At 47.3% G+C, this 25,897-nt stretch overlaps 1 protein-coding gene across 1 annotated transcript; it reads right to left on the minus strand.

Moving 5' to 3' along the window:
• On the minus strand, positions 1-25,154 carry fam184aa (family with sequence similarity 184 member Aa). Its single transcript, XM_068756220.1, has 23 exons — positions 24,984-25,154; positions 21,923-22,000; positions 20,526-20,660; positions 20,311-20,409; positions 18,180-18,386; positions 17,795-17,968; positions 17,482-17,643; positions 17,197-17,332; positions 16,836-17,017; positions 16,584-16,769; positions 15,670-15,792; positions 15,430-15,591; positions 13,778-13,899; positions 13,531-13,681; positions 12,586-12,700; positions 12,274-12,371; positions 11,534-11,687; positions 11,313-11,440; positions 11,048-11,232; positions 9,425-9,571; positions 9,170-9,287; positions 8,262-8,371; positions 1-109 (listed from the first exon to the last, which is right to left on the minus strand). The coding sequence occupies exons 1-23, from the start codon at positions 25,152-25,154 to the stop codon at positions 1-3; spliced, it is 3,252 nt and encodes a 1,083-aa protein (XP_068612321.1).
• Positions 25,155-25,897: the final 743 nt, after the last annotated feature.

Here is a 25,897-nt window from a genome sequence, read left to right on the forward strand (position 1 = left end):
TCAGAAAGAGAAGTACTGGGAGTACAGCTCCTCTTCTTTAGAAACGATTTCTTGTCCTTCCTCCTTCCTCCTCAGGTCGGACGCCGTCGTGTCGTTGGCCTCAGGAAGGCTGAAGGAGGAGAGACAGTCACGTGTTAAACCGACGACCCAGCAGACAGACAGATACAGTAAGTACAGTCAGTGTTGTACCCTGTTGTGCTCGTTACTCCCGTCTTTCCCCTCCTGTGTGTTTTTGTACTTCCTGTGTACCCTGTTGTGCTCGTTACTCCCGTCTTTCCCCTCCTGTGTGTTTTTTGTACTTCCTGTGTACCCTGTTGTGCTCGTTACTCCCGTCTTTCCCCTCCTGTGTGTTTTTGTACTTCCTGTGTACCCCGTTGTGCTGGTTACCCTGTCTTTCCTCTCCTGTGTGTTTTTTGTACTTCCTGTGTACCCTGTTGTGCTCGTTACTCCCGTCTTTCCCCTCCTGTGTGTTTTTGTACTTCCTGTGTACCCCGTTGTGCTGGTTACTCCCGTCTTTCCCCTCCTGTGTGTTTTTGTACTTCCTGTGTACCCCGTTGTGTTGGTTACCCTGTCTTTCCCCTCCTGTGTGTTTTTTGTACTTCCTGTGTACCCTGTTGTGTTGGTTACCCTGTCTTTCCCCTCCTGTGTGTTTTTTGTACTTCCTGTGTACCCCGTTGTGCTCGTTACTCCCGTCTTTCCCCTCCTGTGTGTTTTTGTACTTCCTGTGTACCCCGTTGTGCTGGTTACTCCCGTCTTTCCCCTCCTGTGTGTTTTTTGTACTTCCTGTGTACCCTGTTGTGCTCGTTACTCCCGTCTTTCCCCTCCTGTGTGTTTTTGTACTTCCTGTGTACCCCGTTGTGCTGGTTACTCCCGTCTTTCCCCTCCTGTGTGTTTTTGTACTTCCTGTGTACCCTGTTGTGCTGGTTACTCCCGTCTTTCCCCTCCTGTGTGTTTTTGTACTTCCTGTGTACCCCGTTGTGCTGGTTACTCCCGTCTTTCCCCTCCTGTGTGTTTTTGTACTTCCTGTGTACCCTGTTGTGCTGGTTACTCCCGTCTTTCCCCTCCTGTGTGTTTTTGTACTTCCTGTGTACCCCGTTGTGTTGGTTACCCTGTCTTTCCCCTCCTGTGTGTTTTTTGTACTTCCTGTGTACCCTGTTGTGTTGGTTACCCTGTCTTTCCCCTCCTGTGTGTCTTCATATCAAAGTTCCTGCCTGTTTCCTCACATTCCCAGTGATTACTTGGGAATTTTTCTGTTCCTGTTTTGCTCGATGACTTGTTTAAATATTTTCCTTTTGCATCTGTAATAAGTTAATTTAAAAATACCTTTCCCAAAGCCCAACTGAACAAATCAATGAAAGCAGGTGCATGTATCAAGCTATTAAACTCACACATGCAGTAATGACCCAAATGCAAAGAAGTATTATGTGACAATAAGATAAAATAAATAAAACAAACTTAAATCAGCAACTTGAACCAGAGGTGTCCAAACTATGGCCTGTGACCCAACTGCAAGCCATGATCCATTTTTAATTAACCCACAGAGACGTCTTGATAAGAACATGTGAGGATTGAACCAGGCAAGGCTCAGATACAGGTGGACGTTGGTCCTGCATGTGACACCACAGACCACAAGGCCAAACTCTTAAATGAAGGACCACAAGAAACAATTTGATGCTGATTGGTGATGCTGATCGGTGATGCTGATCGGTGATGCTGATCGGTGATGCTGATCGGTGATGCTAGAGGATGCAGGTCAGGATTGAGTTGGCTTTCTTAGACAAGGAGGACGCTGAGATCGTTTTGGGTCATCTTGGTGTTCAGAATTTTGAGACTCAGACTTTAGAGACGTTGTTTTCTGGGTGTGCATGGCGACTCAGAAGCAACTTTAGGTAAAGATAGAAGCTGACGACTCTTCAGAGAATCATTTCACAACATTTCTGTCAGGTCTGATCAAAGTCTCTTCCTCTTCTGCATCACTTCAGGAGGTGGCAGAGAACAGCTCCTCTTTCTCAAAGGCAGGAACATCGTGTCAGGGCTGATTGAATTATGTCACGACAGCTATGATAACAGACTGGCCGGATTCTGTCACTGAAAAGACAGGCCTGCAAACCAGAGGGACACTCGTGTCATGAAACGAAATGAAGCCTGCAAAGCGAGTTCATGCATCACCTCAAGCACACTGCTGCAAATACACACAACACACACGCACAACACGAGATGTAGATCCATCTCCTTTAAACATCTTCACATGCTCCTAAAGTCTTCTGGGCCATTTCTTTTGTTGCCACTAGTGACGAGTTTACACAAATGCAAATGGTTGATAGAGCGAAAACTGCCTCAACAAATCCCAATTCCAGCAACATTGTGCTAGCTCCAGTTGCTAGCTGCCCAACGACGATTGGCTATGGTGTTAACCAGCAGTGGTTGCTGTTTTACAATACGGACCAAAATCCATCCTCTTTTTATTAGACCGTCTGCAGTTGACCCTTAGGGCGTAGTTTGACAAACCTGTATTTGCCTGTGTGTAAAGAAGCAAAAAAGCTTCTTAAGGGCTCACATTTTTAAGTTTTACATTCCTGCAGAACTCTTAAATCAATGACTGTGTCTCGGAGCCCGCAGTCCTGTTAGGCCTGATTTTGTGGCGTCTTTGCTTCAGAAGCTGATGGATGATGCCAAGGACTGCCACATTCTGAGAGTTATGTTGAAAACAGCATCGAGTCTAGTGTAGTAGAAAATAAGAAAAGAGCTGCTGAGGCATAATGATTCAAAAAGGGATTTAATCTTCTGCTCAACTGACCCTGAACTTTTGTAGCATGATTAGATTCATTGGATGCAGCCTCATAGGTAGCATGCGTAGCAGGAGCTAGCATAGCACAGTCAGTCTCTCCATTGAGCCGGTCCCAAGCCGGATAAATGCAGATGGTTGGGGCAAGAATGGGATTCGGCGTAAAACTTTGTCAAAATTGGACATGCAATCAACTTTAAATATGAAAGTAATACCGCATCGGCCGAGGCCCCGGGTTAACAATGTTCATCAGCTAGTGGTGAAGAAGATGAAGACGACTAAGGCAGAACAGATGACAAAGTCAGAAAAGCAATGACGAGTGTAAGAGCCATACAAGGTTTTGGTGGTTTCTACCGTATAATTGAGTTTTGTGTTGTGTGCGCAGGTGTAGTTGTATGTGCGCGTGCTGGGTGTGTGCGCACCCACGCCACGGTGATTGGGGCGTGGCACAGCCGGAGTGGAGGTTTTATTTGTGTGCGCTCACCTGTGCGGTGTCAGTGTGTGTGGCCTTGGAACGGTGGTGGGGTGAGCGTGGGGAGAAACCTTTTGTTGACCGCATGATCGTAAAACGCAGGACCGCAGGATAAGCATGATACACCAGATGTGACGGAAACAACAAAAGATTGCACTGGCGCAATGAGGTATTTAATGTCAACCAATGCAACAGCCAAAGTAAGTCTGGATCTGGAGCAAAATAAATCTGTCAAGGCCTGTGCAACGTACTGCGTGCGCGTCTTCAATGTTTTAACCCCGTCGACTTTGGATTACTTTTAATTTATACGCCACAATAAAGAGGATAAAGAATAGGAAGGCAGTTGGCCTGGATGACATACCTGTGGAGGTATGAAAGTGTCTAGGAGAGGTAGCTGTAGAAGCATTGTAGGGGCAATAGAGAGACATAGAGAGGAACTGTGGTACTGCATAAGGAAGTCTGGAGTAGCAGAGGACGTATGACAGTTGTATGACAGCAGTGAAGTGTGCAGTAGGAGTAACAGGAGAGTTTAATGTAGCGGTGGGATGCAACAGGGATCAGCTCTGAGCCCTTTTTGTTTGCCATGGTGATGGATAGACTAACAGATGAGGTGGAACAGGAAGCTCCTTGGAATATGATGTTTGCAGATGACATTGTGGATGCAGGGGGAGCAGGTAGAGGAGAATCTAGAGAAGTGGAGGTCTGCTCTAGAAAAGAGAGGAATGAAGGTGAGCAGCAGTAAAACAGAGTCCATGTGTGTAAATGAGAAGGTCCCAGGGGGGACAGTGAAGTGAAGGAATAGACATAAAGAAGGTCGAGGACTTCAGGTACCTCGGGTCAACAGAGCAGAGTGATGGAGAGAATGTGGAAAGGAGGTGAAGAATCGTGTGCATCCAGGCTGGAACAGGTGGAGGAAAGTATCAGGTGTGCTCTGTGATAGGAGAGTGCCAATGAGGATGAAGGGAAAGGACTACAAGACAGTGGTGAGGACAGCCATGATGGACGGCTTAGAGACAGTGTCTAAGGAAAAGACAGGAGGCGGAGCTAGAAGTGGAGGAGATGAAAATGCTGAGGTTCTCCCTGGGAATGAACAGGTTGGATAGGATTAGATATGAGGCAATAAGAGGGATGGTGAAGGTTAGAAATTTTGGAGACAAGGTCAGAGATCCCAGACTTCAATGGTTTGGACACATCCAGAGGGACTATATCAGCAGAAGGATGCTGAGGATAGTTCATTATTATGAGGCAAATATTCTTACTGTTTTTTCCAAGACTCCACAAAGAGACTTGACTGAAACCAAACTGGAGTATTAAACTGCGTACAGTCCATCCAGTGCCATGTTCCAGTGTTTATCCTGGATAGATCCAGAAGACATTTTGCATGATAGTTCATATCGGACCCCTTTATGACTGTGATTTTTGGTGAGTGACTCGAATGCATATTTTACAAGATATAATTCTTTTTTTTAAGCCTCCATTATAAGTAAAAGGGAAAATCCAAATTGTTTTCTATTCCAATGGGTATCCAGATCTTTCTCAAAATTGAATGGGATCTAAGTCAGAATAAGACATCTTCAGATTTTTTTCAGATCCATCCAGCAAGTTTTCCGTATTCCTGTTCCTGTTTCACCCACATTGCCTCCAGACAGACTAACAAACGCTATCAAAAACATAACCATAAACAAGCGTCGTCTTATAGCTGAGACAATCAAGGGTCTTAGCTATAAGACGACGCTTGTTAGAAATCTCTGTCTCTAATATTAAATACACAGCAGGCCAAAACGCAAGTGTACCCCATTTATTGAATTATCTCGATAACATCTGCAATCCGGATCCGATCCGGATGAAATTCGCCGGTAAGATAGATTTTCAAACCTACACGACTGTATCAAATTTCATAAACATTGGCCAATAATCAACCGAGATATTGAGGACAAATTTTGAAGCTGCATTTACTGTAATTTTAACAAAAAATTCAAAGTAATCCAGGATCTCTTCTGGATCATCACCAAAATGTTATCATCTGTTCCTGGTAACATTCCCAAAGTTTCCTGAAAATTTAATCAAGATCCATCCGTAATTGTTTGGAGTTATTTTACTAACAGTCCGTCAGACAGACAAATAGACAGACAGATGACAACAAAACCATAACTTCCTTGGCGGAGCCCTTCTCCAGGTGTGGGGGAGAGCGGTGAGGGAAAACCAATAAGTGAGGTGAAAAGGGGGCAGTGAACATAAGGCATTCCTGTGATTAGTGGACGTGAAGGTGAACTGAGAGGATCATGAAGTCACATAGTTCTCACCTAAAGATTTGCAGGCCCTGATGCTCTAGCAGGGCTTCCTGAGGATGAGGAGGATGAGGAAGAGCAAGGCTTGGCATGGGATGATGAGGATGAGAAGAAGAAGGAGGAGGAGAATGCTGAGGAAGAGGAGAAAGAGGAAGAAGGCTGAACAGTGGCATGGCTTTTCTAGAAGTCTTTGGAAAGAACTGTGGGGAAGGGGAGTAAAGCGCTGAAACTGTCCACCTGGCACTACCTCCACCACCTCTTCCACCCCTCTTGCCTTCTTTTGTGACATGTGGATGGAGGCTGAATGCCTCCTGCAAATCCACAAAACACATGTGAACTGCTTGGGTGAACTCCTATGAACCCTCGAGTACCAGATGGGACGTGTATAGCTGCCCCGTGTTCCACAACCTGGATGAAAAGCGCATTGTTCCTCCTGTTCGACTATCGGTCTAATCCTACTGTACAGTACCCTGGAAAGACTTTCCCCGGGAGGCTGAGGAGTGTGATCAGCCTGTAGTTGGTGCAAACCTCTGGTCCCCCTCCTTAAACAGGGGGGGCATCACCCTGGTCTGCCAATACAGAGACACTGTCCCTGTCCTCAATGCGACAATACAGAGTTGCGTCAACACATCCAGACACTCAAGATATTCAGGGCAAATCTCATCCACCCGTTGTCATCCCCTACATCGCTGCTTTTTCTGAGAGAATTTTCAGTAAACACAAGATTCCCATACACTTCAAACCTGACAACACCCCGAGAAAGATGCTGGTCCACCCAAAAGACAAAACACCCAGACACAAGCAGAGCAGTGTAGCATACGCTGTCCAGTGCAGTGAAGAATGCAGGGACCGAAGAACCGCTCCACAAGCGTTTGGCTCAACACAGGAGAGACAACTCATCAGGGCAGACTCAGCAGTCCACATGCACCCGAAAGACACAGGACACTCCTTTTGAGGACAGTAATGTCCAGGTTTTAGCCAGGAACAACCGATGGTTTGACAGAGGAGTTAAAGAAGACATTTTTGTCAAACCGGAGAAACCATCTCAGAATAGAGGAGGGGGATCAAGAGCAATATAGAATGCACTATTGACCTCTGTCCCCAAAACCTGGGTGCAGCTCAACATACTGTAACAGCTCTTCTGAGTTTGGGGGACAACAACCCTTCACCTTATGAATGTTACTGACTCCTGATAAGTCTTAATGTCCTGGTGGTTCAGCTCCTTTGTTTGTTTTCTGCCCCAACAGGAGTATAAGTATCTGGACTCGCTCACTTAGAACTGAAGAAGCCTTTTGGATGATTGGTGCAGCTCTAATTTTTAGAAATCTGGCAGACTGTTGCCTCCAAGACCCTGCCCCGACAACCAACCCAAACCCTCACAATCCAGAGTCAGGACCAGGAGACAGAGATCTCGTCCCGTCTCTGAGCATCCCTTACATCAGTGCCTTGAGATAACTTTCTGTTGTGATCTGGTGCTATATAAATAAAATAGAATATAATAGAATAGCACTACACACAGTGTAATGAAATTAAATAGGCTCTGCACAGTGCACTACAGGTCAAGTCAAAAAAATACAAATAGACACAACCCATAAAAACTCAAGTATGATGGTAATGAAGGTGCGTAGTGACAAATTATACAGTTATTGAGGTAGTTGCATCGTTATCGCGGTAATCACAGAGTTTTAGAATAAGTCTCGATTGTGAAGTGGATGGTTTTTAATTGTTGTTGAGGGTTTGCATGGCCCAGGGGAAGAAACTGTGAGAGTTTGAGTGACCTGTAGCACCATCCAGAGGGCAACAGGTCAAAGAGACGCTGGGCCCGGAAATCCATACCGGGGCGTACCGGCCCAATTAAAGCACTGCAGAAAACCAACTCCAGATTTAACTTTAGCAAGCACTGCATTAATGTGGGTGTCAAAGGTCAATGCGCTATCAAGCCATATACCCAAATACTTGTATGTGCTGACAAGCTGCAGTACAGTGCAATGCTAGCTCTTGCTAACTGGACTCCCTGTGCTACCCATTAGGCTTCATTTAATTACATGATTTAAAAAAACAACAGGTGTTGCTTACTGGCATTATTTTAATATTTATGGCGCTCAAAGTTTACTTTTACTCAGGCCTCATGTAGTGATGACATAATGTATGGCATTTAAACCTAAATCGGCATTTTGTCATGAAGCCACTGCGCCTCTGTTGGCGACCTTAGAGACAGTCCCTATAATGATCAAGAACCTTGGTTGGTAAGTAAATAATGTTGGACAACTGTACAATTGTGGGTATAATGGATGCCTTGGTACTAGATTATACCAACTGAAGCAAGAAATCCAAGGCATGCATCCTCAGCTAATGGGGAAGACGATCAAGAGAACCCATGACACGGTGCTGTGGTCAATAAGCCAGAGGCTCAGGAGCTTTGATGGCACCCAGATGGCAATCCACCATGAGCCTTAGGTTCTGTCCAAGGTTTCTGCCTGTTAAAGGGAAGTTTTTCCTTGCCTCCATTGCCAAAGTGCTTCCTCTTGTGGGTCAAGTTGGGTTCTGTCTTTCTCTGCAGGTCTTTCCCTGCTAATCCTTGAGATAACTTTCTGTTGTGATCTGGCGCTATAGAAATAAAATTTAATTGATTCAACTGAGTGCTGTATGAGTTTCAAGAACTGGAGATGCCATGATCACCCAAATGATCCCTCATACCAACAGGGCGTTTGGGTACCTTACCTTGATGAGAGGGTTGATAACGCCAACGTTGGCGCTGGAGTTGAAGACTTTGTTGAAGCCCGTCTCTCTGTTGACCAACTCCAACTGGAAGAACTTCTTGTCATCCTATAACACAGAGTACATTTGTAGATATTCCACCCCTGCGTCAAATTGTCTCTCCTAAATACTACGAGTATAAAGTATTACTCAGTATTCAAGTCTGCAAACCAATCACAGTGACTTTGTTGAATGAACAAGCCCTCAGAAGCCTTATTTAAAAGCTAAAAAGACTGTTGGTGGAAATACATTTGATCAGAAGGATGGAGACAGAGGCAGTGCCTGAATTGGCCCCTGTCTTCCAAATGCCGGATGAAGATGTTTCAGAGTCTGGAATCTGTCTTCCATGTGGCCCTGACTGTTCCTTCAGTGCTCTGTGATGACTTTATTCATGGTTGAGAGACATGCCATGAGCCAAGAGACAGTCAATGACCGGACCGCCATATCTACTGAGAAGACCCATAAACCCGGAACACTTGAATGACTATCCCAGCAGTCAACGGGCTAGAGGCGGAGTACACCCTGGACAAGCCGCCAGTTCACCGCAGGGTCACACACACACCTATGGGCAATTTAGTGTCACCAATTCACCTAATTTGCATGTTTTTGGTGGTGGGAGGAAGCCGGAGAACCCGGAGAGACCCTGCTTTGATGGCACCCCCTGCTGACTATGTCTTAATGACAAGTTGTCCGTCGTTTCATTTTCTTTCGGAGTTCTTTTGAAATCTTTTCCTGTTTCCTGCTCACTTTCCTGTACTGCTTCCTGAGATGTCCACATGTTGGTCCTTAATGTGGATTCTTCTGCTCATACTAAACCGTGACCCAGTGGTTGATGAAAGAGCTGACCAGCCACAACAGCCCACTCACCACCAGCTTCTTGACAAGCGCCTCTCTTTCTGTAACCATCTCCCTGAGATCTGCGATGATATGCAGGTCTTCAGGTCGGCTCTCTCTGTGTCTTAACTTCTCCTCTGTCCCCTCCAACCTGGGCTCACAAAACAAAAGCAAAGAAGAAAGGTGGGCGCCGATCCAGTGACAGCAGAGCTGCATTCTGTTCATATCAGAAGAAATAGACAGAGAGGACGAAAGAGTGGAAAAGTGAAGGAGCAGCAGGACTCTTACAGTATTTGTAGAGCAGAAATCTTGTCTCTCAGGACCTCTTGGGCCTTGTTGAAGTCCGCCAGCATGATCTGTGTTTCTCTGTGATGGATGATGCTGAGCTCCCCCAGATCCCTCTCATGCCTCTTTGAGAGGTCTTGCTCATGTGCCCTGCAGCACAAATAAACAACAACCGCTGATGGGTAACGACGAAATATCATTGGAGGTCATAGACACAGTGGAGGACGCCATTACTGACAATCTTCCCAAACACACCTTGTTTACTGATAGGGATCAGTATTTAAATGCATTAAACCGTGCTTCATAGTCGTGGCTGTGCTTCACATAGCAACCAAACAGGACTCGTACTACAGCTGGCTCTGCAGTTCATGTCAAAGCTCCTGGTCTGTCGGTATTGTCCAAGCATATGGCGCATAATGCCGAATGGGATCATGGGAAGTGTAGGACACAGGCTAAAGAAAGCATCAGCGCACCTTGACTATCGTTCTTGCTTCTGAAGGCGACTCTTTGCAGATGACGCACCAGAGACATCCTTCCACCTCGAAATAACCTCTGTACTATTCTAAACAGCTGAACTAGGACTCTGTTGCCTGATTCGCTCACAGGGTTCCTCAGAAGGCAGGAAGACTCGCCCGATGACATCACCAACACGTCATGGATTCCAGTCTGCTAACGTAGGCAGTTGCTGCTGAGCCACTTCCGATCTGGCACCTCCCTAATAAAGTGTCGTACAGAGCAGTGGTCCCCGACCTTTTCCTGCCACGGACCGGTTTCTTGCCGGGCAATTTTTTCGCGGACCGAGGGGGGTAATTAAATTTAAAAAAGAGGAATATAATCTTACATATAAACTTTATGTTATTCACTTGCAATAACTGTTAAACAAGTATTACACCGATATCTACTCACCATTAGTTGTGGTCTCAATAATTGCTTCTGTCCTTCATGTTCACGTTTTTTGTTTCATAAATTCCACATTCTTGTTTTTTAATCCAGGTTCTTGGTCTCTATGTGCCGACGCAGTTTTGATCCCTTCATTGCCTCTTTAACGAAGCCAGCTGTAGATAAACCCGTGTTTCAAGTCTGTATATCTGTTTGTCTGTTAAAAGACGTTTTATTTTCTCGGAGGTCGTCGGCACCTCTCCTTCCTCTTCAGTTGGACTTTCCCATTAGCAAAGAAGCTCTCCAAAGACGTTTGTTTGTTTTTTTTAAAGTAATTTTCACTAGTTCACGGCTGTGTTTTTAGTAACGTATCACGTGACCAAGAAAATTCGCAGTCGTTTTTCAAAATAAAACACCTTTTAGACGCTAATAATCGATACAACGGAAATTGCATAAATTAGTTATTCTTTCTGTGCGGCCCGGTATCAAATGCCTCACGGACCGGTAGCGGGCCGCGGACCGGTGGTTGGGGACCACTGGTACAGAGGATTACGGGTGGAATCGTTTCCTCACAGAGGTTTTGCTTTCAGGCATAACTTAGCGCTGTAACACGATTACACAAACACTGCTAGTCAATCCATGACACTGACCGGGACAGGAGGTTGGATCAATGCCCAGAGTTAGAAAAGCATCCAAAATGTTTCCAACACATTTCAGAGAACCTTATTATAAAGTCGGTCTCGACACCTTATATGCTGGTTGGCCTCACTGCGGACCCGCAGCACCTCTTTGCCCTTGAGCTCCAGCTCTCTGGTCAGAGTGTCAATGGTCTCGTTCAGCGAGTGGATTTCATGGTCCAGATCCGTGATGCGGTTGCTACGGCAACACACCTCCGATTGAAGGTCTGACATGCGCGTGAGGAGCTCTTGTTCCTGAATGTGCACGGCACATGACACACATGTCAGTGGAGGATGACAGCGAGGTCACAAAGCAGAAGGGGATGAAGTCTCACCTGCTTGTGGCTGAGCTCCAGCGAGTTCTCCAGCTCTCTTTTGGCAGCACCGTTTTCTTTGAGGTGGATCTGCTTCAGGTGTTCTACGGCCGTGGCGTGGAGGTGGTTCAGCTCTGCACGAAGAGATGCTGCCAAACAGACGCACAGCCCCTGTTAGACTGAACATGATGGCGGATGTGATATATAAAATAGCCCTTCTTCATTTGAGTTTGATCCTTTACCCAGCTTCGCTTTCCCTTCATCCTCCAATTCAAAACGCAGCGTCTCCAGCTCCTGTTCGGACTGCCGCCTCAGGATTTCTAAGGTCCTCCTGTGGGCCTCCTTCAGGGCGTGAACCTCCTCCCTCTGCTCCTGTTTCAGACGCTCCTCCAAGGCCTGGTAAGGGGCAGGAGAGTAGGAAAGGATGGAGGGAGAGGACAACCATTGAGATGCTGCTAAATGTAACCCACACAGGAAGCACATTAAATCCACTCATTCTCTGAGTGAACTCTTCTGACGAACACTACGAGCCCCATAATGCACTGCGTCACAGAACTAGAGGAGCTGCTCACAGTTACCGTAAATACATCCGACGAAAAAGCAGGCTCGCAGCTCCCACAGACAGCGCCCCCTCATGTTGGAACAATAAAGTGAAAAGTCGGCAAAAGTTTCACGAAGAGCAAAACAAGAAGAGTCAACTGGACTTAATCGAGTTTGACCGAAGACGTTTCACCTCTCATCAAAGAGCCTTCTTCAGTTCCGAGAGACTAGATACATCTACGGGGATAAAGCTCTTCGGGGGTTTCCTTTGTTTTTCTCATGTTGGTCTTACGATTGTGAATTTTCTACATCACTTCCTGTTTTATTTAGACTTCTTGGGGTCGGCTCTGATCTGTAATTTATAAGGAACCACTACAAACTCATTGTCATGTCATGGTTATGTCTAACCATCAGCCAAAGTGGGGGCTAAACCCAGACACACCCTGATCTGGTGCTGTCGGGCCTCCTCCATGGTGCTCAGGGCACAGCAGTGAGCCTCCTGCAAACGATGCTCCCTCCTCTGATGCTCTCTCTGCATCTCTGCAGAGACACAAACAAGTCCAAGGCAGCTCATGCAGTCTCACAGGACAAAAGACACGGAGAATGGGAGACCGTGGACTCTAGGACAGGAATTCATTTTTGGAGAACAATTCAAAATGCTGAGTAAAAGCAAAAAGATTCATTTCAGAAAATGAGCTATCAGCGTCAGGCAAAATGAAAGAGCCATTAGACCTTTGCGTCGTCGCCACCGTACCTTTCAGCTGTTGACTCAGCAGCTCCCTCTCCTGGTTGAACTGAGACTGCAGCTGCTGCAGGGCCGCCTGGGATTGAGACAGCTGGAGCTCCAGGGACTGCTTGAGGAGGGAGATCTATCCAGAGAGACACAAACAGATGCTGGCGTTCACGCCACAGGGCAGAGCAGCCATCTTGTTACGCAACGTAAACAGCCAATAGCATCCTCAACGTCAATGTCCCTCCGTGCGCCATTCCTCCTCGTCTTGCTAATGACAACGGGGCCGTCGTAGATAAGGACTCGTCCACCCGCCCTTCCCTCAGTCAGAGACTTCAGACTCAGTAAATTCCTTCTGTTAAACCTCCGTTTCCATTCGGCCTGTGGATAAAGTCTACTTTTTGTGGTAATGTTCCGGCGAAAATGGCCAAAAATGTTTTATTGTGTGCTAAAAACATCCCTCACGGGTTACCATGGTAACATGCATGCGCGCGTGCTCGCTATGAACGTACTTTTGCTTCCGGGTTTAGAGCGGTTTGAGACAGAAATGACGGACGCTGTCCGGCAGCATCTGTTTGCTGGTTTGACCAAAGAGAAAGATTAAAATATGGGACCTTTAAAGACTTCCGCTCAACAGAAGACAGACGTTCTAGAGCAGGGGTCGCCAACCTGAGACAACCTGTCACGGCTGGACTGTACTTGATCGTATTTAAAACCCCACAAGAAATGGTGCAAAATAGATACTCTTAAATATGAATTGTGACGACCCCTGATGGGACAAGCCGAAAGTACAGTAGTCGTAGTAACTGTTTAATACATGGTGTAAATCATTACGCTGCGGGTGTGCGGATGTGATCAACGAGATTGTACTTCTTATCGATCGAGGACAAACCGGACTCTCTGGTTGGATCTGTTTTAAGATGGATTCTCCGCCTCTGTGTAACTGCACGTATTAAATGAGTGTGGGACCTGCTCCAGGAGGTCCTCCACCTTCCTCTGCCAGCCCTCTCTTGACGCCATCATCTCCAGTTCCTTCTGCTGGGACAGCTGAGTCAGCGATGCCTGCTTGTCTGCGTCGTACTCCTCAGACAGCTCCTCCTTTAGCAGGCGGACCTCCTCCCTACGCAGAAGTGGAGACAGGGGACAATGATCAATTAGAAGACAGAGAGAGGGAGACAGGCTGACAATGAAGACGGATGCGGAGATACTTCCTTACCGCAGAGCATCTCTCCATTTCTGGTCCAAGTCGTCTGCCATTTTGTCCATTTTCTGCTTCTCCTCGGTTCTGATGGACATCACCCTGGCCTCGTGTTGCTGTCTCTGGGTCTCAATCTCCTCCTAAGAATGGACGCAAGCATTTGTTAAAAATGGCAACACCAAGCTACAATTGTATTTAGACAAATTCTTCTTACTCCTCTTCAAATATATTATGTATTTTCTTTTCTGCATTTTGTTTCCGCTTCGTCAACTTCATTTCTATATTATGTTGTGTAAAGAATCTGTTAAGTCGCCATTGAGAAGCTTTGTGCTATTTGCATATTTGGAATAAACAAACCAAACAAAACAATGAATCACTATTGGAGCAAGCAAGAGCCAATAATAATCAGCCAGTGGTTTAATTTGCTGACGCATGAAATTCAGTGTCGTTCTTTAATGAACTGCTAAATTGGTCGTATTTCACAGAACCCTTTGTTTCATGATTGGACAGGTCAGGTGTTTTCACCTGTAGACATTTTAATAGGTCTTAATAGCTCTGTCTCACAACGACAACTCTCCCAGTAGAGGTGCTTACCTCGCAATAAGACCTTTGTCTTATTGAGAGGTAAGTTTCATAATGATGCCACTGCCTATATAGATATGTCAGAGTCACTGTAGGTCATAGCACACAAAATCTAGTCAGAATAATGACCTCTGCCGAGGCGAGGCGGAGGTTATGTAATCGCCGAAATTTGTCTACATGTCTGTCCGTCCGTTTTCTAGGAAGATAACTCAAAAGGTTCTGGATGGATCTGGAAGAAATTTTCAGGATACGTTGGGAATGTTACCAGGAACAGATGATAATTTTGGTGATGGTCCAGAAGAGATCCTGGATTCTGGATCACTTTGAAAATGTCAATGGAGCTTCAACATTTGTTCCTCAATTTCTCGGTTGATTATTGACCAATATTTATAGAATTCGACACAGTCGTGTAGGGTGGGGGGCCTCTATCTCACCACCACATTTCAGATCCAGAATGGAGTCATAAAAAATATTTAATTCTATCATTGAATACCCCATTTACGGATTCAAAAATCTGTTAAAAATACACAGCAACTCCGATTCACTTTGACTTTTCATGGTTGGTGTATAAAGATACCAAGAACAATCTAGAACATTTGGATGACGATCCAGATCACCTTGTGGACGGTTTAAATCCAATTAGGAGGGGAATGAGCTGCTTGACGGAGGTCTGTGCTCTCTGAGTGCTTTTCTAGTTAATATATGATAAACTCAGCATTTCAGAGATTTATAAGATTTTACTGCATTCTAAATATGCTGACCTTATCCAGGTACCTCTTTGTGTCCTTGTGATTTAATGGTGCTTTATATTTCCTTACAGCTAAATCATAAAATATCATTTCATGAATCATCCACAAATAAGTTTGCTCTCCTTTTGACTTTGAGTTGTTTTTTTAATTTATTATTAAAAAACACCAACTTTTTTTTTTTTTTTTTTACAGATTCTTGTTTCTGTGTAAATAACTAATTGACGAGAATATATTTTTATGTTAGTGATAATTTATGAGAAGCTTAACAAGAAGCTGGTTCCTGATGGTTCCGGATATTTACAAGACACCATAAAATGGAGACTGAATAGTTCTCCTCACCTGAAGGTCAGTCAGCAGGTTGCTCGTCTCTCGGACCCGGGATCTCGTGGCATCGAGTTCTATCTTGAGTTTGTCCTGAGTCTCCCTCAGACAGGCGATCTGCGTCTGAGCCGAGCCCAAGTTCTGCTCCCTCTCCCTCACCAGCTCCTGGAGGTGGGACACCTGGAGAGACCAGCAGCAGTCTCGTCTTCATCCTCCCTGTCATCATCAAGACGGCCATCACATGGGGCGTGTTCTCACCTCCTGGCTGGACATATTGAGCTTGGCGGAGAGCTCCTCTTTCAAGTTGTCCAGCTGCTGCTGAACGAGGTCTCGCCGCTCCTCCAGCGACAAACGCTTGATCTCAAACTCCTGACTCATTTTCTGGTGAGGAGGGGGAAAAGAGGGCGATGCCTTCATTACAAAAAAAACAACCCTGAAATAAGACTGTGACGGTTGAGAAGAAGCTTCCAGTGTGAATGTTCAGCACAAAGTCTGGCAGCTCTTTGTTCTGCAGAGAGACGATCCGAAGGGCCTCCGGAGCCGGACGGGTCGGCAACGTAAGGCAGGCGTGTCACGGCTGGCAAGCAGAGAATATTAAGAGGCTCTTATTGTCTCATTTCTAATCCAACCCGGTCACTCCCAAGGAGAACCTCAGATTCTTCATCTCCACCACTTCTAGCTCCGCCCCCTGTCTTTTCCTCAGAGCCAGACTTCTGCCCTTCTGCCGTCTCATCTGGTTGATCGAGATTAGCGATGCTCAAACCATTAAACAACTCGACAGTAATTGTTTCAGAAACTCATCGTCCTGCTGACTGGCTCAAACTGGTGAATTTAATCTGGGTCAAAGACTTGATTCAATTTGGAGACCGGGACACGTACGGTGGAAGATAATAACGGGTCATCCCATCATTAAGGATCCAGATTGGTTTAAAACTCCACGTGGAGGTTGGTCTGAGACACTGCCACCTATGGGTAATTGTGATAATGCAGGTGCTGTGTGATCTGTCCTTCCTGCTTCCTTAAGGATGCGATCAGAAAACACACATATTTCTAACACAGTGATCCACAGACAGATTAAATCCACCGATGAGCTCCGACTGATGCTCAGAACAATCATTTAACTCATCATTTAGTCAAATTGCGAACACTTTGCTTTGTTTCAGGGGACATACCACCGTCAGCAGTTCCTTCTCCTCCTCCTTCTCCTGATGGGCCTCCTCGCTCATCGCCTGGTGCTTCTCTTCCAGCTCCTCCAGCGCTCTGACCTGCGCCTCCTTAAAGCGAAGCATCTCCTCCTCATAGTGTCCCCTCAGCCTGCAAAGCTCCTTCTCATAGCCCTGGTGCTCCTCCCGTAGAGACTGAGGACAGACCAAGGCTTGAATGTGTGGCTCCGGACCGGTTATCACTGGCGGGCTCAACCCTACCTGCTCCAGTTTGAGGACGTGCTGCTTGTGCTGCTCGCTGGAGGCCTGGCTCTGGTTGAGCAGAGCCTCCCTCGCCTCCTCCAGCCTGCCCATCTTCTCCTTCAGTCGACTCTGCTCCTGGTCCAGGTTCCTGATGGTGGCCTCGTGGGACATCTGCGTGGCCTGCAAGGAGCCAATCTGACCTGGGAACAGTCAAATCCAATTGACAGAGCAGTTTCCACCCGGACGAGTAACAGCCGCCTCTCTACCGAATTATTGATGATTATATTTGATCAGTATCCATCAGCAGGCAGATCAGCGTGTACAATGTGTGTGTGTGTGTGTGTGCGTGCTCTAGTGAATGACGAGGAGCAGGTCTTACTAGCTTTGTGGAGGATTTCCGTCGCCTGCTGCTGGACGCGCTCTCTGCTGCCCTCCAGCTCATACTCGGTGTCCTTCAGCTGCATCACCCAGATCTCGCCATCCTGGACGGCCTCCTCCAGCTGCTTGTGCAGGTTCTGCATGTGGTGCACACAGATGTGCTCACAATCAGCTCGAGTCAGAGCCAACGCAGCTGCTCAGAGCAGACCGGAGGTCCGTGCTTCCTCATGAATCCCTCCACTCCAACTTTGCTTTGGATGTAAATTACACACACACACATACACACCCTGATCGTTCCCTCAGCGTTGGCCAGGGACGTCTGCAGCCTGTTGGTCTTGTCCCGGTTCTCCCGGGCCTCCTCGTAGGCCTTCTGGAGCTCGCTCCTCAGCTTGGACAGCGAGCGCTGGAGGGCCGCCTCTTGCGCCTGGAACTCCTTCCGAAGCTCCACCTTCACACCAGGAGACGTTTGGACAAACAGAAAGACACGAGGCTTTCGGCGCCAGTGATCAACCGAGTGGACCGAACCTACGCCAGCCAAATGAGCCTGGGTGGAGCTAAGAGTTCTTAGAACCGCTTTGGGCGTGGCGCGGCGGTTTTACCTCCGTCCTCTTCCAGGCCAGCAGGTTCTCTGTGGTGAGCTGGTGGGTTCTCCTCATGGCTTCCAGCTCCCGCTCGTAACACTCCTGCGCCTTGGCCAGCTTGGTCTCAAACTCCTCCACCAGGCGAACCTTATCCTTTGTGAGCGCCTCCACGCTCTCCATCAGCGACTCGACCTGCACAGAGCAGCGGCCGGGTTTCAACGAGTGCTTTTGGTAAATGTCGGGAAGTCAACGGTTGAGAGAGGGATTAAAAAAATGGGAGTAACGTAAGGGTGACATGCAGCAAAGACCCAGATTTGACCTCTGCAGGTTTATAAAAAGCTGACTCAGCAATTAGCCCATCCTTTAGCGGCCCATTCATCCTTCCTTGTCTCTCTTATCCCACCTCTTGTCGATGGAGTTCAGCCAGTTTCTCCTGGTCCTCAGTGGAGCTGGCGCTCTGGTTTTGCTGGTTGTTGAGGAGTTCCTCCACCTCCTGGCGGTGGCTGGTCCTCAGCTCCTCCAGCACTCGCCGCTTATCCACCTCAAACTGGGCCTGAGTCTGGCTGAACGCCCGCAGCTTCTCCTCAAAATCCCGACGCATCTCCTCCACCTATTGGAACCACGAAATATGTTCTCGTCCCTTTGGGTCGTTTATGTGTCAGAGCCAATCAGAGTCTGTCCCTTGTGCTAAGCTAAATGCTCACAGCATCTCTTGAAAAAGGCTAGATGTTCATACTCTCTTCTGCCCCTCCGCGTGTTTGCAGCTACGTGAATGAACCTGGAATGACATGAGGTTGAAAAAGAGACAACAAAAAGGTGACATGGGGACGTGATGCCATCAGACGGCTCCATGCTGAGGATGGACAGTGTGAAGGCAGTGGCAGAACACGACCAGCGTAGATGAAGAACCGGGCCACCGGATCCCTTTCAGCTGCCCGGTACCGGGCCGTGAGGCATTTGTTGCATTAGAATAACTAATGTATACAATTTCCGTTGTATCAATTTTATTTTGAAAAACGACCGGATTTTCTCCAACATAACGTTCGCCTGTGAATTTTCTTGGTCGGCTTGATACGTTACTAAAAAACAGCCGTAAACTAGTGAGAATTAATAAAAACAAACAGAAAAATGTATTTGGAGAGCTTCTTTGCGAATGGGAAAAGTCCGACTGAGGAGGAAGAAGAAAATAAAACTTATTTTAACAGACAAACCATGAGTCAGACTTAAAACACGGGTTTGTCTACAGCTGCCTTGCTTCGTTAACGAGGCAGTGAAGGGTTCAAAACTGCGTCGGCACATAGAGACCAAGAACCCTGAATTAAAAGACAAGAATGTGGAATTTATGAAACAAAAAACGTGAACATGAAGGACAGAAGCAATTATTGAGACCACAACTAATGGTGAGTAGAAACTGGTGTAATACTTGTTTAATAGTTATTGCAAGTGAATAATATAAAGTTTATTGGTAAGATTATATTCCTCTTTTATTATTTAATTCCCCCCCCCGTCCACAAAAGAATTGGCCGCCATGAAACCGGTCCGTGGCAGGAAAAAGGTTGGTTTAAATAGAATAAGATGTCCTGAAATGCAATATCATTCATTTATGTATCATTATGGCTCGGTCGGTAGAGTGGGTCATCCACTGATCAGTAAATTGGTGGTTCGAATCCCACCCTGACTGTCCTTGGGCAAGACACTGAACCCGATATTGCTCCCGGTGGGTCTGGCAGCACCTTGCATGGCGGCAGTCACCCACTGGAGTGTGAATGGGTGAATGGGTGAATGTGAGGCCTCATGTAAAGCGCTTGAGGTAACTTTCTGTTGTGATCTAGTGCTATACAAGTAAAAATGAATTGAATTTACACCGTCCACATGGTGATCTGGATCATCAAAAGGTTCTAAATTGTCGTTGCTGTGCATGTTTTTGAACCAGAGGGCCGTTGCACTGTGGATCGGGTACCCGAACGCCACTCTTGGCGAGTCTCTGATAGAGCATCTCCTTGATAGATGCCACATTTGATGCTCACCTGTGCAACTAGCCTTGAGTTAGCTTCTGGAGTTGCCTTCCATAGCCTCATATTTATGGCGCCAGATCATAACAGAAAGTTATCTGAAGGCACTTTACAAGTATAGCAGGGAAAGACGCAACCCAACTTGACCCACAAGAGCAAGCACTTTGGTGACAGAGGCAAGGAAAAACTTCCTTATATTAGGCAGAAACCTTGGACAGAATCTCTCATAGTGGGCGGCCATCTGTCTTGACCAGCTGGGTTGAGAAGGAGAGAGAGACAGAGAAAAGGTAAGATATGAGCTGTAGGTTCTGTCCAAGGTTTCTGCCTGTTAAATGGAAGCTTTTCCTTGCCTCCGTTGCCAAAGTGCTTACTCATGTGGGTTCTGTCTTTCCCTGCTACTCCTGTAAAGTGCCTTAAGACAACTTTCTGTTGTGAGCCGGTGCTATAGAAATACAATTTAATTGAATTGTGTGTGTGTGTGTGTGTGTGTGTGTGTGTGTGTGTGTGTGTGTGAAGCCTTACCTCCCTGCTCATAGAGACCACTCTCTGAGTGTGTTGGGCCTCAGTGCAGATCTGGGAATCCTCCATTCTCTGTCTGTACATCTCAAACTCTGCTAAAGCCTGACGGGAATGAAACAGCACAGCGGTTGTTCACTTCACGATTCAACCGCTGGACTCACACCCAACTAGGACCCACTATGGAAATGCACAGGTGAGGCCCGGCAGCGCTGAATGACCTGTCTCTTCATGTGCTCGTGAAGCTCCACCGATTCCTCCAGACTGGCGAGCCGCCGCCTCAGGTCCGTCTCGTCCGCCATCTTGCTCTTGTACTGCATGATCTTGTCTCTGGTTTCTGTCACAATGTGCTGGACCTGAAACAACGAGATGTAGCAATTCAACTCGCAGCCGGCAACGCATGCTCCGGAACAGACAGCATCAGAGCACGTGGACGTAAGACGGATGGATGGATGAGTGGATGGATAACTTAAAAAGGAGCCTGAGGATCGATGCTGCCTTCGGGAAAGGGCCCCTGGCAGGGGAGAGAACTCAACGCTTGAACGCAACACTAATCCAATCAACACCCTCGCCTACGGTGCCACAAAGGTTCTCTCCTGAAGCATGATGGGAGAAATCAAGTCTGACACAAACTGCAGTCTTCATGGTTGTCAGTGGAAGTCATCGTAACTGGTCTGAAGCCAAGACTATTAACCTGCCCAGGAAATCTACTGAATAATGAATGAAAGGCGTTTTAAACACACGCTCTGCTCCGTTTGCACATCGTTCCAGTGTGATGTTTGCTCGCGTTCCACGAGCAGGTCGACCGCAGGCAGTGACTAAAGTTAAAGACAGACCTGGAGCCGGACAAGGAATCGTCCCACAGGTTCCCTCGCCTCACTTCCCCCTCAGGACGCTCCACTGAAGACTTCAGCCCAACTCCCAACGCATCACCCCCCCAGCATCTGGGTTCTAACTGGGCTCCACCATCCCCACCATCTCCCTGAGCACCGGGTACCAGCAGGGCTCTTGATCCTGATGAGCAATCATTTAATGGTTGACTTTGGACACAACCAAGTTCAGCACATGATTGATGACCGGGCCTGGACTACCCCCGTTTACCGCCTCCCTCCTGGTAGCAGGAACCAAAGCTTCCGGTTCTGAACAGCTTCGTTCCTTCGGACTCTGTCCACTGTGAACTGACTTGAACACTTATAGGAGGTGTTGAACTGCTCAGAGCTGCTCGCCACACGAGAAGCACTCGACAGAGGAGCTGTTCACGCCTCCAAGCGAAGGACGCCATCATCAGGTTGTCTTTTGTTTGGCAGCATCTGCGCCGACACCCTCGTGGAGCATCAAACAGAACTAATCGGCTGTGACGCTTCACACTCCACGGGTGAACATCTGCGGTCACACTCAGCACACGGACATTTCTGCAGCATTCTAGTACTCAGAGCATACGGTTCTTGTCTTATTCACTAATGTCAGTTTGAGGTGCGTCGTTCTGCTGCTAGAGGCGAGAGGAGCAGCTTAAAGAACACACGACCCAGTTAAGCATGGTTAGCACTGACAGCCAGGATCGCTGCCCTCCTCCCACAGCAGAATGGGCCTCCACCCCCAGGCCTCCATGGAGCCTTACCTCGTCCTCGTGAGCTTCTTTCAGAGACTCGATCTCGTCCTCGTGTTCATCGTTCTTGGTGTTCAGAGCATAAATCACCTGCAGAGAGGAGACAACATGCGAGGATGAGACAGGAAGCGCTCATTGCCTGCTTCACAATCGCATCGACCTTCATACATGTCAGAGGTCAGAGGTCAGAGCGTCCACACCCTGCTGCAAACTATCATCATGACCTGGATGACAAGAAGGTAACGTATTTACACTACATCCAGTGATCTACAACGTATAGGTGATAACCTATAACAACGGAAAGAGCTGCTATATAAAACTACAAATGCTAATGCTAGCAATAAGAATATCTGAGTTGACAGCTTCTGCAGCGCCACAGGCAGAAGGACTTGCAGACTGAGACACAAACGGAAGGCGAATGAGCTGCTTGGCGGAGGTTTGCGCTCGGAGTGCTTTTCTAGTTAGCATTGTGTTTTTTTGGGTGAGGCACTTTGAACTCCATCTATTTAATGAAATATGCTATTCAAATGTGTTGCTAATATTACTAATGGTAGCGCGCTAGCTGGGTTTAGCCTTGTGAGCTATAAGAATATAGGAATGAAGCTCTGTGACGGTCTCTCGCGTGGTTTCTTACATCGTCACGGACACTTTAGGGCTCAACGTGAAATGAGCCAATCAGAATGTCCCTTCTATCCGTTAGCTTGCTGCAGTCATGAAACTAGAACAGAAGCGATTTGGGGTTTATTGTGGTGGACCTTCGCCCGATGCTGCCACTCTGACATGGTGCCCGTCAGAGGAAGGTGGATGTTCTCCTCCTCTTCCTCAGTGTGAAACTTTCATGCCCATCGTTCCCTCAATTATACATGATTATTTTAATGACGCCGCCGTGCCTGCTGCTTTCATCCCTCCCTCCTTCGCAGTCGTCCTTTCATCTCTCACACTTCCTATTCTTTGTGCTCTTCCCTCCTCCCTCCACCTCCTTTGTCTCTCCATCTCCAGGGAATGAGGATCCCTCGCAGTGCTACTTGTGTTTCCAGGCCAAGCTGGCTTTCCATAACTAATCCTCCGCAGTGTCAGTCTTAAAATACTGCGTCAGAAATGAGGCATGTTTGGGATTAACGTGTGATGCCATTTCCTCGAGTTAATAGTAGCGGACATAGAACACACATCCTCAGGACGCTGTCATCATGTATCATTAATTTTAAACCAGGAAGGAGTATGAATAATTAAATGTTGAGATATCAAGCTTAGTCTCTAGAGTTGGAGTAGCCGACCCCGCCCCTGTCCGGGCAGAGCAGGAGGGCAGAGCTACGTAGAGCGGGGACGCTCCAGCCAGGTTCCTGAAACCTGCCGCGTGTGGCAACAGAAACCATGATGGATGGCCATTTCCATCCGGTTTCCACCTACTTCCCGCCACCAAATCAGCCCGACTCAAACTCAACCAATCAATAACCTCCTCCTTGCAGCCGACTCTGGTTTAATCTCCCTCCTCATCCTCCTTGACATCATCTCACACTCTGTCCTCCTCACCCGACTGTCCTCACTTGGTGTCTCAAAGACCGCATTCACTCAACTGCAGTAATTGATGGCCGATCCCTCTCCAGTCACCACAGGTGTGCCCCAGGGCTCTATCCTGGGGCCCCTGCTCTTTATTACGTACCTCATAAACGGCAATAAAAAGGAATTCCTCCTCATTGGCACCAAATCCACCTAATCTAAAGTTTGACAGTCTCTTCCTCCTTAGGTAAAGAGTCTGTCTAACACTACTGCACCTTTATAGACACTACATACAGTAATGATATCATTTGTTCATGACAGTTTAGTTCGGTCTCAAGTATTTAGCAACTGCAATAGGTCTCGACCAGATCAGTCTCGGGATGTGTGAATGGATGTGTTGATTTGATTTGATTTGAAGTTTGATGGATATGATCTGGATGGTTCCAAAGTTACAACCAAAAGTGATAAGAACTGCCCGCTCTCAGTATGAAAAAATAAAGCAGGGGTAACAAATATGATAACAATCGCCTGTGAATCGTCTTGGTCATGATATACGTTACTCAAAAAAACAAACCTGTAAACTAGCAAATATGAGTAAAAAAAACAAACGTGTTTGCGCAGGGGAAAAGGCCAACTGAGGAGGAAGAAGAGGAGCCGACGACCTCCAAGAACAGAAAGCTTCTTTTAACAGACAACCCAGGAGTCATACTTAAAACACGGCTTCATCAACAGGTGACTTATGCACCGAGTCCGCTCTGCTTAAAGTGTGCTAACAAGCTAGCAAACGTGGCAACGAGGCCTTCAACACTGATGCGACACATGGAGACAGAGAACCATGGATTAAAAGACAAGAACGTGAACATGAAGGACGGAAGCTGAGACCACAACTTATGGTGAGTAGATATTAGCAAAGAACACGGGCTGGAACGGGTGGAGGGACGCATCAGGTGTGCTAGTGATAGGAGAGTGTCAGAGAGGATGAAGGGCAGGCATGAGAATTGTGCTAAAGTTGCTGCTGGGTTGAGATTCTCTCCGGAGCTGGCGCCATGTTTCCTGCTGGCTTCCTGGAGCTAGAAGTGGCGGAGATGAAGATGCTGAGGTTCTCCTTGGGAGTGACCAGGTTGGACAGGATTATAAATGAGACAATGAGAGGGACAGTGAAGGTTAGACGTTTTGGAGACAAGGTCAGAGAGACCAGACTTTGATGGTCTGGACATGTCCAGAGGAGAGACGGGGACTATTTCGGTAGAAGGATGCTGAGGAGGGACCTGTCAGGGAACAGGGCTAGAGGACGACCCAGGAGAAGAGACATGGACGTAGTGAGGGAGGACATGAGAGTGGCTGTTGGGGAGGACGATGCAAAGGACAGGGTGAAGTGGGGAAGGTTTTTGTGTGGCGTCCCCTCATGGGACAGACCGAAAGAGAGAGAAGAACATCAAAAAACGCCACCAGATAATAATTAGCATTGAACATGAAAAACTGATCCAATCCGCATCCAGCAACATCCAACCTGCTCGAATCACATCCAACAGCATCCAACCTGCTCCCGTGACGTCACTCACTCAGCCCATCACACCTTGGTCAGCTGCGCTATCTTCTTGCTCATCTTCAGGTGCAGGTCCTGGTTGTACTCCAGCGCCAGAGTCCCGGTGTCGTGGAACATGCTGGACGTCGGGGAGGGGGCGTATTTGCTGCCGCCGCCGGTGGAGGTGATGTACGGAGGCTGCCAGCCCGCCCCCGTCGCCATTTTTCCCGGGAATCAACCCAAACACGACGCTGTAAATGGAAGTGTCGCGGCGCGGGGGGGGGGGCTGCTACGCGTGAACACCCCCCATGGCTGCGTGCAGAGTCGGGCAGGCAGGGGACACTGTGGGACGGAGAGACAATCCAGTTCCGCGCATCCGTAGCGAGAACGAGCACTCGGAGTGGTGAGGCGGAGACGCGCATCAGATGGCAGCCGGTGGCGCGCGCCTCAATTCTCCTGCAGTTCCTGAACGTCTCATTGAAGACGGGTTGCAGCAGTAGGGTGCCTTCAGGTCCGTCGGAGATGATAAAGTCGACCCGCTGGAAGCTTTATTTTCTGGAATGTTTTTCTCTTTTTTTGTTGCTTGATTATTTTTATTGCAAAATATGAACACTCTGCTTCTACCGTGCGTAAACGGGCCTATAAATGCCGCAGAGTTGACAGAAGTATGATCAGAAATACAAGACAAATATTCTAGTTTAATTCTCATTTTCATCTGATCATTTCTAAATTACAAAAACAAATCTTTGTTCAGTGCGTCAGTCCAAGAGAAGGATTCATTAACGCGTTCCATTCCAGGCTTCTCCGCATTAGCGCACTGCTGTTGATCCCGCGCTGACATCTGCTGGTGAGATTCAACAATCTCAACTCGACTATCAGCCCTCCTCTCAGGAGGACATTTATTTTTCACCCTGATTTTAAAGTCTGTCCCCCTGTGTGTCTCATGCTGCCTTGCTGGAGAGAAC

This window comes from Brachionichthys hirsutus, chromosome 24 (assembly GCF_040956055.1).
Source record: "Brachionichthys hirsutus isolate HB-005 chromosome 24, CSIRO-AGI_Bhir_v1, whole genome shotgun sequence".
In the NCBI taxonomy this organism is placed as follows: Eukaryota; Metazoa; Chordata; class Actinopteri; order Lophiiformes; family Brachionichthyidae; genus Brachionichthys; species Brachionichthys hirsutus.

Excerpts from the sequence above, each read along its gene's own strand:
- fam184aa (XM_068756220.1), bottom strand. The coding sequence starts at position 25,154 with ATGGCGACGGGGGCGGGCTGGCAGCCTCCGTACATCACCTCCACCGGC. Across the intron at positions 20,661-21,922 it reads AAGAAGCTCACGAGGACGAG|GTCCAGCACATTGTGACAGA; the intron begins GTAAGGCTCCAT and ends TCGTTGTTTCAG. Across the intron at positions 17,644-17,794 it reads TGGCCTGGAAGAGGACGGAG|GTGGAGCTTCGGAAGGAGTT; the intron begins GTAAAACCGCCG and ends CCTGGTGTGAAG.